Source organism: Phoca vitulina, unplaced genomic scaffold, assembly GCF_004348235.1.
Source record: "Phoca vitulina isolate PV1807 unplaced genomic scaffold, GSC_HSeal_1.0 scaffold3, whole genome shotgun sequence".
Lineage (NCBI taxonomy): Eukaryota > Metazoa > Chordata > Mammalia > Carnivora > Phocidae > Phoca > Phoca vitulina.
In genome coordinates, this window is record NW_022589706.1 from 35,031,928 (window position 1) to 35,045,613 (window position 13,686).

At 38.8% G+C, this 13,686-nt stretch overlaps 1 protein-coding gene across 1 annotated transcript in view; it reads right to left on the reverse strand.

The window, feature by feature from the left end:
- TEC (tec protein tyrosine kinase) overlaps window positions 1-13,686 on the reverse strand; it is a 138,160-nt gene that overhangs the window by 83,922 nt on the left and 40,552 nt on the right. Inside the window, exon 2 of the mRNA XM_032400316.1 lies at window positions 3,278-3,463. Coding sequence (XP_032256207.1) covers window positions 3,278-3,415 — 138 coding nt within the window. The 5' untranslated portion in view covers window positions 3,416-3,463. The remainder of the gene's footprint in view (window positions 1-3,277; window positions 3,464-13,686) is intronic.

The window sequence follows — 13,686 nt, forward strand, 5'->3', positions numbered from 1 at the left end:
CCCCCTCCGCCTGCTTGTGCTCTCTTTCTCTCTTTGTCAAATAAATAAATACAATCTTTAAAAAAATAAAAATAAAAAATAAATTAAAAAGTTCCTGGTTTCTTAGCTAATGATAACTGTAGATTTACATACTACTTGAATTTTTTTATTCCAAATCTCACCATCTAGAAATCTCTCCATTCCTTGTTTTCTCACCATTATTTAATAGACCTTTTTCCTGATTAAGCTCCAGCCCTGCTCTTCCCTGAATTCCATCCCAATTCCACATGGAGCTTCACCTGGCATGGCAGGGGGTCTAACCCACATGTCATTTAGTTCCCCAACCAGAGAATAAGATCACTTACCAACCCCCCTCCAGGTCCTATGTTCTGTTTATTATTCTGAGTAAGATCAAACGACATCAATGCCAAGAAGATCTCATATCAGTTCATTAGAATATGCAGAAACATGAGCTAATGGAGGGCAGTAAGAGCAAGGAGGACAAATGAAAGAATGGCCCAGAGCAGAAACTGAAACACAACTTTGCCAATACCAGACTTGGAAGAAACAGTTTGACTGAATTTCTCATCATCTAAAACAGAATTCCTTTGCATACTTTAAAAAAGCACAATAAACTGTATTTAATAGAAGAAATGCTTGTTGCCATCATGTTGAAGGAGCTGGGGTTCAGAGAACCAGAGGAGGATGGATGTCTGAGTCACATTATGATTAACTGAGAGTTTTAATAAAGCATTAATGGCACTTAATTGCCATGAAGACACTAGGAATCATAGTGACTAGATAAATCAATAGCCTACCCACTGTTTTTCTTTTAAAAACAGAACTATGAACAACTAAAATAAATATCTCTAGGCTATTTATCCTAACCCCTGAGTGCCCCCCATGGTTTTTCTAATCCACATCAAGTCTTACATTTTTAACAAAATAATTATATTTGAAATGCCTATTGATTCTTATGAGTTACCCACATCACAGCTCTTTTTGAATCAGAGCTTCTAGGGCTGGGGAGATGGAAACTGGAATGTTCATCCATGGAAAACAGAGAACGGAGCATATTAACTCAAACAGGGAGGAAACATGACAATGGGGTGCTCCTGGGCTTACCTAGAACCAGGCGGAGTGTTGTTAGGCAGGAACTCAGCCCAGTATGGTCAGACTTTTTTTTTTTTTTTAATTTTATTATGTTATGTTAGTCACCATACATCACTGGTTTTTGATGTGGTGATCCACGATCCATTGTTTTCGTATAACACCCAGTGCTCCATGCAGTACGTGCCCTCCTTAATACCCATCACCAGACTTTTATTTTTACAAAAATTCAGATTCTTATCTTAAAATTCCTAACTTTTTACTATGGACAACAATTTATTTTTAACTGTGAGAGGCAAACAAATCTGCAACTACGTTTCAAGCTGGAAGCCCTAAATATGTTAGTGAATGTCTGTCCCTAAGAAAAAGAATCCAGGAGGGATCATTGCAGGAGTGGGAGTGAAAGTAAGATGAGGCTCACTGGGCCAGTCAGCAGCCAGAAAGGAGGTGGACCCTGATGCTAAGTGTCAGAAGCTGGGTATTTATATGTTGTGACAACCTCCTCCTTCTGTCCTTTGTGGTTCTCATAGTGACTGAGGCTGCTCTCAGGCAAGACAGTGGGCCAGGTTCTAAAATAAAAAGGGGTCCCACTGTTCTCTTTATTCCACTTAATCTAAAACAGGTAGGGCACTTTAAACCTTGTATATTTACCATCTTCAAAGTGACCTAACAATTGCAACATGTTTCAATTTTATCAGTCCATATTTCTAAGTAGATAATACAGGTTTCTGAGGCTTTTTTTGGTTAAGAAACTACCACGTTTTACCACTTTCATGGTTATATTTCTATTCTTTTCTTAGACTTACTACATTTAATTCAAATATAACAATTACCATACAGCAAAAATGTATTGTTTTCCTAAAATCTATTTTAGATTTTAAAATAATTCGTATTTCTGGTCTTACCTGAAGCCCTTTTGGAACTCTGAATTTTTCAGATTTAATAAATGAAATACTGCACATATACCATATATATATATATACTCCCAGCAGGGACCAGGACAGCCCCACATAAATAAACACATTAATATTTCTGCACACACACACATGCCCCCCGCAAAAAAAGTCACAGTGACTAGGATAAATTAAGACCAAAAACAGCTTCATCTCAGGCCAAGTTTTACAACTAAAAGAGTTTTTCCAGTTTGGGTCTTCAGCATTTCAGGGATTTAGGAAGGTGGATAAAGGACTTTAGTCCTAAATTACATGAACCTGCAGAATTCTGTAAGTCGCAGTGACAAGCCACAACAGAAATTAACAGAGTTAAGGACAACCAGAAAGAATCAATGATGCCATTCTCTCTGAATTGGGGGGAACAAAAACACATAGAAATCAGTGGGAGTAAAAAAAACAAAAACAAGACAAACAACCAAAAAAAGTAAATCAATTTCTGAGGAAGGCACTCTAGGTAAAAAAGCAAAATTAAATAAAACCAAACAATAAGATCACCAAAAATCCCACTGTAACCAACTAGACAATAGCATGTGGTCAACAAGGGGCAACACACTCTCCAGTCATTCCCTGGAATCAGAGTATTTCTAGTAGGGAGGAGCATGGCTGGACCTGCAGGACGAGATGCTGCATTCCCAAGATGTCAGGAGGAAACAACCTTGGCCAGAGGCAACTCTCCATTCACACGGCTCATCCAGTGGGAAAACCAGAGGCTAAAACCACTGAAAAGCCAGCAGCTGGCTGACAACATGCCCTCACCATGCCCCACGCTCACTGACGAGGTTGTTGGAAGCCACTACTCCCTGCCCCCATAAAAGGCACTCTGCAGTAGCTGCTTGTCACAAGAAACGTTGAACAGTTCTGCTTTAGGTCAACATCAGTAATGTGCTGGATCCACCAAATCACTAACCAGTTTTAAATAATTTCCACATAATGATGAAGAACTATTCATATAAAGCAATGGACACAGACACAGTGTATATGAACAGATTAATTCAGTAGGCTGATATAAAATGTATACTCACATATACTACACCATAATCAAGAGACTTGTGAATAATTTCTCACCATATTCTAAGCTTTATTGTTCAGATCCAAATGATAACAAATTATTACCTTAACTTCATTTGCCTCAAGTTTATTCCATAAGATCAGGGTGGGGCGGTGCAGAGGGGGAACAATATTGTAAAATATTATCAACATACAAAGCAGCAAAGTAAATTTTTATTGTCTCCTACCTCTGCTCGACCCTCATAGTAGGTTAACACGGACTTTGTTAGCACAAAAAGTCTCTCTTTGTAGTTTAACGGTGATGTTTTCTTTTTCTGCTGTGACCTTTTAATAAGAATCTCTTCTAGAATAGTGTTAAAATTCATCTCGGTCTTCTGATCACTCTGTCTCCTGCCATTGAAGATCCTGGTATTCTAAAGTGAGAAAAAAAACAGTTGAAATAAAATGTGACATCTTAATTTTCCAAAGATGTTCTCATTCCAAATTACCAAAATAGACTTTACCCTCTCTACAGCTGGAACTAGTGAATATTAGTCTATGCACCTGGACTGAAACTGCCCAGGGCACAAAAGCTCAACCTCTCTTCATCCCCAGGCTCATCCTGTTCCTCCAGGACCCAGCACTTCACAAGAAAATCTAATCAAGGTTTGCCATGATGATGAGTCACTCCTTTGTACCTCCCCCAGCATCCCTTAGGTTTCTGGCACATTCTTCTGCTATCTAATTGCAGGGAAACAAATACCTCAGATGAAAAAGCACATTTCATCACCTGCACGGCTGATTTAGGCTGGTATTTAAATTGCCTTGGGAGCCTGGTACACAAAATGGATGAGCACATGGACCCGGTGGACTTGTGAACAAAATGAATTACCACAGTGGTGGGTATGAGTCAATCTCCAGCTCTGATAAGTATGTAATCTTGATCAAACATCCTAGTTACCACAACCATGAGGATGTTCTCCAATGTCTACACCATGCTCCATAGTTCTCTTTCCTATGGTTCCTGTCACAACCACAAGAGAAAAGGAAATCCACCTGGTCACAACTACCCTACTCAGGGAAGAACCCATCTGGACAAGGTCCTCAGCCCTGTATTTGGATCCCCCACACCTGGACTAAGCCTTCCAAAATTCAACAAAATTTAACTATCTGAAAACCCAAAACTACTCAGGAAATACATTAAGATTCTTATTGGATAGAAATTGAATTGACAACAGCCTTTTCTTCCCTTCCCTTCACCATACATTTACAGTCATTGTACATCAAACCATAGAGGTAATGGAAGTCACGTGAAGAACGTAAGAGGTTACCTGAAAGCAGAGCCAGAGCCTTGACACTGAGTTAGCCACTCGGAATTCTACCATTTTCATACCCAACCTGATGCCTTGGAAGAACCTCTGCAACTCCCTATTACTAATCTGTCATATCCAGTCAGGACCCCCATTTCTGTAAGGTTACTTTACAACAGTTTAACCTCTGTATGTAAGTTCCTTCATTTACAAAATATGGAGATAAATACCCCCAAGGTTATTGTGAGGTTTAACGAGATGTGGGAAAGAACTTGCTTATTATGAAAACTCTTTACAAATGTTTACTATCATTATTTTTTTTTAACTCCACTGCCTTTTTCCTAGCTCAAAGCCTTATAATCTGGACCATGGTAGCAGCTCTCCAACTGGTCTTTCTTTCCCCAGGCTCTTGCCTCATTTTGTTCAAACAACATTCCCCTCATTCCCACTGAATCAATCTTCAAAGACACCACCTTGCATCACGCTATTTCATTCACCAGAAATCCTCAATGCCTCCTCAAAAGCCTTCCTACCACCTGCAGGATAAAGTCAAAATTCCCATATTAACACCAGACAATCACAATCTGGCTAAAACCTATCATCCAATCTTTCCTTCCACTGCCCTTCAAATAGTCCATACCCAGTCAAAATAGTTGGTATGAAAAGTCCACCAGCTCAAAACTTACTTCCTTGATGAAGCCTTTCCTGATGACTCCAATTAATTAAATGCCTTCCAATTCATGCACCCATGATCTCTGTATCACTCATCATAGAGCACATCATAGTCTTCCATGTCCTACAGCATTTAATGTACAGTTTTTAACTTTCCCCTAGATGTAAAGCTCCTAAAGAAAAGTTCTCAACCTTAAGTGCACATTAAAATCACCTAGGGAGGGGCGCCTGGGTGGCACAGTCAGTTGAGCATCTGACTCTGGGATTTGGCTCAGGTCATGATCTCAGGGTCGTGAGATCGAGCCCTGCAACCAGCTCCATGCTCAGCACAGAGTCTGCTTAAGACTCTCTCCCTAGGGGCTTCTGGGTGGCTCAGTTGGCTAAGCATCTGCCTTCGGCTCGGGTCATGATCTCAGGGTCCTGGGATGGAGCCCCGCATCAGGCTCCCTGCTCATCAGGGGAGTCTGCTTCTCCCTCTCCCTCTCCCTCTGCCCCTGCTTGAGTGCTCTCTCTCTCTCAAATAAATAAATAAAATCTTTTTTAAAAATTAGAAAAAAAGACTCTTTCTCCCTTAATAAAAATCAAAACCACAATGAGATACCACCTCACACCAGTCAGAATGGATAAAATTAACAAGTCAGGAAACGACATGTTGGCGAGGATGTGAAGAAAGGGGAACCCTCCTACACTGTTGGTGGGAATGCAAGCTGGTGCAGCCACTCTGGAAAACAGTATGGAGGTTCCTCAAAAAGCTGAAAATAGTGCTATCCTATGACCCAGCAATTGCACTACTGGGTATTTACCCCAAAGATACAAACATAGTGATCCGAAGGGGCACCTGCACCCCAATGTTTATAGCAGCAATGTCCACAATAGCCGAACTATGGAAAGAGCCCAGATGTCCATCGACAGATGAATGTACAAAGAAGATGTGGTATATATATACAATGGAATACTACTCAGCCATCAAAAAAATGAAATCTTGCCATTTGCAACAACATGGATGGAACTAGAAGGTATTATGCTAAGCAAAATAAGTCAATCAGAGAAAGATAATTATCATATGATCTCACTCATATGTGGAATTTAAGAAACAAAACAGAGGATCATAGGGGAAGAGAGGAAAAAATAAAAAAAGATGAAATCATAGAGGGAGACAAACCATAAGAGACTCTTAATCATAGGAAACAAACTGAGGGTTACTGGAGGGGAGCAGGGTGGGGGGATGGGGTAACTGAGTGATGGACATAAAGGAGGGGGCACATGATGTAATGAGCACTGGGTACTATATAAGACTGATGAATCACTGAACTCTACTTCTGAAACTAATATTATATGTTAATTAATTGAATTTAAATTAAAAATAGATTAAAGGAACAGACTAGAGTCCAAAAATAGACCCACACATATATATGGACAAAAGAGTATATGCCATATGATTCCATTTATATAAAGTCTAAGAACAGGCAAAAACTAATCTGTGATAATAGAAATTAGAAGAATGGTTGCCTATGTGGGGGTGGGGAGTGGGGTAGAGGTGGACTGGGCGGAAGCATGAGGGAATTTTCTACGTCTCAACTGGGGCAGAGATTACTTGAATGTGTATAAATGTATTAAAACTCCTTGAATTAGAAAAAAAAAAAGACTCTCTCTCCCTTTTCCTCTGCCCCTCCCCTGCTCATGTGTGCACACTCTCTCCCCCTCAAATAAACAAATAAATCATTAATTAATTAATTAATTAATTTTAAAAATCACCTAGGGGGATGTTTTGGAATGTCCAGGCAGACATTTTTATTCAGTTGGTCTGGGGTGGGGCCCAGGGCATCATGACTTAATGTGCAGGTACATTTGAGAGCCGCCATCTTAAAGGAAGAGGTTGGATTCTCAGAGTAACTACGGCCCTCTTGGTATTCATGGCAGCCTCTCAGTAAGCAACTGGAGAACAGACCCAATGAAGCCATCAGTTTTTCTAGGTTAAGAAGTCAGGGGAAAGCTCTTGTTCCTTTTGCATCTCAGTTGGTCCTGGTTATTCTAAATTAAAATTTTAGTACTCTTTTTTTTTTTTCTTCTGAGAAACTGGTTGACATGTAAATAGCACTTCAGAAATCATCTTTTCATCTTTGTGCAACACATTTTCAATGCAGGGTGAAAACGACAACTTAAAGAATGGATTGTAAGGGAAAAAGCAAGCTAGGCCCTGGAAAACAGGCCATATGCAAATGTGTAGTTCCCAGGCCAGTGAGTAACACCATAGTTTCCAAAATAGAAGGCAGATTTTTGGAAGGTGGAAATGAGGTGTGGCTCAGCTGCAGTTTTAGAAGCAAAAGGTCTCAACATCCAGGGGCAGGAGAAAATACATCATGTTAAATGCATTGAAAAAAATATCCCCTTATCTGATTTATAGGAGATTTTAAATAGTCTTACCAAGAGCATACCAGTTGAGTTGAAATAAGTGTTAGACATCATCTATTTCACTCATTTTACAAATTAAGAAGGTGGGGTTTAGAAAAGTTTAGCGACTTGCCCAATGTCACCCAAGCCAAGACTAGAAGAAAAGTCTCCTGGTTCCAAGTGAAGGGCTCGCTCCACCATTCCGTACTACGCAATTAAAACCTCACTGTTGTTTTAATAATTCATTGCTTAATGGGAAATCCTGGCCAAAGAAAACTATTAAGGTGCACAGAGATAAAAACAAAGGAAAATTCTCCTCATGTGGACTTCCAGCTGAAGACAGAGTGTTGTGTGTACACAGTTGCATTAGCTCCCTCCTGAAATCCCAATAAATCATCCTTTGTTTTTGCTGTTATCATCATTAAGGAATTAACTCTCATGAAAATAGAAAAAAGGACAGGAGGTATCAACAAAATTTGGGAAACTGAAAAGCAAATAAACATGTGGTAGTTCCAGCTGGGAGGAAGCCTGGAAACCCAACTTACGCTGCAAAGCGTCCAAGTAACTGAAGAATCAGCAGAACTTGGTATGTCTATAAATGGTGGTGAAGCAAACTTAAAACAAAAGGATTGTTTGCAGGTCTGTATAAGAAACAGGGTCCCTCACCCCCTCTCCCATACCATATAGCCAAGTGACTAATCCTCCCCAATCCTAGGAGAAAACTGGAGGTTTATAAAACTGAAGGTCTCTATATTGGGAGAAACTACAAACTATTGAGGCTAGGGGTACCATCCTCCAAAGGAGGACTTAAGTGAACCTATACAAGCATATATACTCAATGTTGAGACCACTCAGCTCTCTTCTCCCACTTGACTCCATAATACTGGATAAGGACCAGACTAAAGAGTAAAGACCTACAGATAACAGACCCAGAGCTCCCATGGCCCAGAAATGGCCCAGCCAGATTACCTATAGGAAAGCCCATAGGCAGCAAGTTCTACCCACAGCACAAAGCTTCCAATGGACTTTTAGAACCCAATTCATGAATGAGAGAAAGCCAAGAGTCATCACTAAGAATGATTAGGAAAGATTCTAATATGAATTGAGGTCAAACAACAAATGGGGGAAAAAAACAACTTGGAGGAAACAAAGACTCTGCAGAGAAAAGAAAATGCTTTTTAAAAAAAGAAAAGTAATAAAATCAGAGTTAAGGGAAGATACTGTGTGCATGAAACGAGGTCAGGATATAGCCAGAATAAAGAATAGAGAACCAAAAAAGAGGAGCACTGGTAAAAAAAAATAAGATAGAAGAAATGAAAAGCTCAACAGAAAAGGCAGAATATAAAGTTGAGAAAACCTCTCAGGAAATAAAACAAAAAAGCCAAAAAAATTAAAAATTGGAGAGGGAATATAATAAAATTAGAGGACCCACCCAGAAAGTTCAGCATCTGAAAAAAAAAAGGAGTTCCAGAAGTTGAAAGCAAAGAAAACAGTGAGAAACTAATCAGAGAAGAAATTTAGGAAAATTTCCCCACATGGAGGGTTATCTTCATTTTGAAATAGAACCAAATCAAGGCACAACTCATAAAATTTCAAAATCATGAAGACAAACAGAAGATTCAACAAGCCTACACATAGGTTTCAAGGAAAGGCTCACATTTCAGATGGCACTCATCAAGGCAATACTGGAAGCTGGAAGATAATGGAGAAAAATTCCAAAAAATTTTGATTTCTAACCTAAAATTCTATGCTCAGCCAAACTACCAATGCAGTAATAGAAGAAAGACACTTTCCAAACATACAAGGCTTTAAAAATTTTCTCTCTGCTTTACCCTTCTTAAAAAGCTACCTGAGAGGGGTGCCTGGGTGCCTCAGATGGTTAAGCATCTGCCTTCGGCTCAGGTCATGATCCCAGGGTCCTGGGATGGAGCCCCTCAGGGAGCCCACCTCTCCCTCTCCCTCTGCCTGCTGCTTTCCCTGCTTGTACACTCTCTCTCTCTCTCTGTCAAAAATAAATAAAATCTTAAAAAAAAAAAAGCTACTTGAGAATGTAGTCTACCAAAATAAAAAGTAAACCACAAAATACATGGAATCCAGGAAACAAGGGTTCCAACACAAAAGAGAGGTAAGGAGCATCTCCTGGATGACGGTGAAGGGCAATCCTAAGATGACATTGAGCTGCAGGCCATCCGAGCAACTAGGCCACACTAGATCGAGTTAGAAGGTTCTTGGAAAAAATTCTTCCAGGATATGAACCTGAAGGCATTGGGAGAAGATTTATAATGAATTAGTAAAACTCAGCCAACTTAAAAAAGTAAATCAATGAATTCCAATGAAAACAAAAAAGTCTGCAGAAAAGGAAAAATAATCACAGCATGCTCGAGAGTTCATAATAATGTAAATAATAAATAATATTCTTACTACTGACATAAATATATTGGGGAGTAAGTGAGTGCAGAAAATGTGTTTGTGTGTGGGTGGGAGAGTAACCATGAAAGAGAGCTATATCCTCCACGGTACTAGCAGGAAGCTAATAGATCATACCTCAAACAGAAAGAGCAAGAAGTTGCAATATAAGTATGTTACTTAAGAGACTGACGGTACAAAACTACTTTAAAATAATAAAAGTGGTTGCCTCTTAGAAACAGAATGATTGGAAGATCAGTGTAGAGGAATGTGTTCTCTACTCTCCTCCCTTAAAAAACGCTATGAAAACCAGAGGAAAATAATTCCATTGTCCAATGAACAAAATGATGGTCTTTAACTCCAAACTCCAAACTGTGAAACACGTATTTGTGAAATACTATGAAAAGTGGACCAAAATAGAGAAGGCAGCTAAGTAGATTTCCCTAAAAATAAACATCATTGTCCTAAAAGGTCAATCCAATGACCTTTTGATAAGATCAGTGAAATCCAGAGAGATAAGCAGACCCTGGGAGAATCAGGAAGTATCCCCATTGAATTCCTATTTATACAGAAAAATAATAAAAATTATTATAATCACCATTATCAAGCTTTTACTATTTTGCTGTGTTAGCACTGTTCTAAGCACTAAGCACTTTCAATGTATTAAGTGATTTAATTCTCTCAACAGACCTTCTCAAGTAGGTACTATTACTATTTGTATTTTACAAGTCACATCGGAAGAATAAGAGCCAGGTTTTAAAACAAGGCAGTCTAACCCCAGAGCCTACACTACTAACCACTACACTACATGGCCTCTTTCACGGAAGGAAAGGGAAAACCGAAGGAAAAAGCATAATAACAAGTCACTTTCAGCCTCCTAGTTTAGGGAGATTGCTAAAAGCAAATTACTTCAACAGAAATAATTGATGACTTCCAAGACATCACTAAGAGAAAGGCACACCAACCTCTCAATACCAGAAACTGAAGGGAGATGTTCTGAGTGAAGGAAATAATAGGTTTGATATTCTAAATTAGAAAACAAAGATGAAACAAAATTTCAAAGTTCCCCAGCTTACTCTCCCAGCCATTCTCCACAAGAAAAAGAGCTGATCCATTCAGAATCACAAAGGAACCAATTCTGGGTTACAAATAACTTCTTAAATACAAGGCAGAGCTGCAACATAAGGCCATTTATCTGTCCCATTGGAGATGAACACAAGAACACTATTCTCTTTACCCTGGCTGCTAACTATTAAAAGTTTGGAAAACTTAACAAACAATTCTAAAATTTCTATGGAGCCACGAAAGACCTCAAATAGCCAAAGCAATAAGAAGAACAAAACTGGAGGCATCCCACGCCTTGATTCCAAACTATTTCGCAAAGCTATAGAAATCTAAACAGTATGGTACTGGCATAAAAATAGACACATAGATCACTGGAACAGAATAAAGAGCTCAGCAATAAACACACAAATATGCAGGCAGCAACCTCTGTGACCTCAGCCACAGCAACTCTTGCTAGACACGTCTTCAAAGGCAAGGGAAATGAAGGCAAAACGAACTATTGGGACTTCATCAAGATAAAAAGCTTTTGCACAGCAAAGAAAACAGTCGACAAAACTAAAAGACAACCGACAGAATGGGAGAAGATATTTGCAAATGACATATCAGATAAAGGGCTAGTATCCAAAATCTATAAAAAACTTATCAAACTCAACACCCAAAGAACCAATAATCCAATCAAGAAATAGGCAGAAGATATGAACAGACATTTCTCCAAAGAAGACATACAAACAGCCAACAGACACATGAAAAAATGCTCAACATCACTCAGCATCAGGGAAATACAAATCAAAAGTACAATGAGATACCACCTCACACCAGTCAGAATGGATAAAATTAACAAGTCAGGAAATGACAGATGTTGGTGAGGATGTGGATAAAGGGTGGAACCCTCTTAACACTGTTGGTGGGAATGCAAGCTGGTGCAGCCACTCTGGAAAACCATATGGAGGTTCCTCAAAAAGTTGAAAATAGAGCTACCCTATGATCCAGCAATTGCACTACTGGGTATTTACCCCAAAGATACAAACGCAGTGATCTGAAGGGGCACCTGCACCCCAATGTTTATAGAAGCAATGTCCACAATAGCCAAACTATGGAAAGAGCCCAGATGTCCATTGACAGATGAATGGATAAAGAAGATGTGATACACACACACACACATACACACACACACATACACACACAATGGAATACTACTCAGCCATCAAAAAAAATGAAATCTTGCCATTTGCAACAACATGGATGGAACTAGAGGGTATTATGCTAAGCAAAATAGGTCAATCAGAGAAAGACAATTGTCATATGATCTCATTCATATGTGGAATTTAAGAAACAAAATAGAGGATCATAGGGGAAGAGAGGAAAAAATAAAACAAAACAAAATCAGGGAGGGAGACAAACCATAAGAGACTCTTAATCATAAGAAACAAACTGAGAGTTACTGGAGGGGAGGAGAATGGGGGGATGGGGTAACTGAGTGATGGACATAAAGGAGGGGGCATGTGATGTAATGAGCACTGGGTACTATATAAGACTGATGAATCACTGACCTCTGCCTCTGAAACTAATAATACATTATATGTTAATTAATTGAATTTAAATTTTAAAAATTTGTTAAAAACTTACACAAATATGGTCAATTAATTTACAACAAAGAAGCCAAAAATATATACAAAGGGAAAGGACTCTTCAACAAATGGTGTTGGGAAAACTGGACAACCAGATGCAGAAGAATGAAAGTGGACCACTGTCTTACACCATACACAAAAATTAACTCAAAATGAATGAAAGACTTAAATATAAGACCTGAAACCATAAGACTCTTCAGAGAAAACATGGGCCCTGAGCTCCTTGACATAGGTCTTGGTGATGATTTTTGGATACGATACCACGAGCAAAGGCAACAAAAGCAAAAGTAAATAAGCAAGACCACATCAAACTAAAAACTTCTGCACAACAAAGGAAACCTTATCAACAAAATGAAAGGGCAACCTACTGAATGGGAGAAAATATTTGCAAATCGTATTCCAATAAGGGGTTAATATCAAAAATATATATGGAACTCATACAACTCAGTAGAAAAAAATCTCATTAAAAACATGGGCAAATCTGAATAGACATTTTTACAAAGAATACATACAGATAGCCAAGAGGTACGTGAAAAGGTGGTTTCAACATCACTAATCATCAGGAAAATGCAAATCAAAATCACAATGAAATATCACCTCACACCTGTTAGAATGGCTATCATCAAAAAAAGAAAAAGAAAAAACTAGAAATAACAAGTACTGGCAAGGATGTGGAGAAAAGGAAACCCTTGTGCAGGAATGTGAATTGGTGCAGCCACTATGGAAAACAGAATGGAGGTTCCTCTAAAAATTAAAAACAGAACTCCCACATGATCCAGCAATTCCATTTTTGGGTATTTATTTAAAGACAACAAAAACACTAACTCAAGAAGATATCTGCACCCCCATGTTCATTGCAGCAGTATTTATAATAGCGAAGACACCAAAACAACAAGTATTGATCGAATGATGAGGAGATAAAATTGTGGTGTATACATACATATACAAGAGTGGAATATCACCCAGACATAAAAAGGAATGAAATCTTGCCATTTGCAACAACATGGATGGACCTCAAGAGCATTATGCTAAGTGAAATAAATCAGAAAGAGAAAGATAAATACCATATGATCTCATTTATATGTAGAATCTTTTTTTTAAAGATTTTATTTATTTATTTGACAGAGAGAGACACAGCGAGAGAGGGAACACAAGCAGGGGGAGTGGGAAACGGAGAAGAAGGCT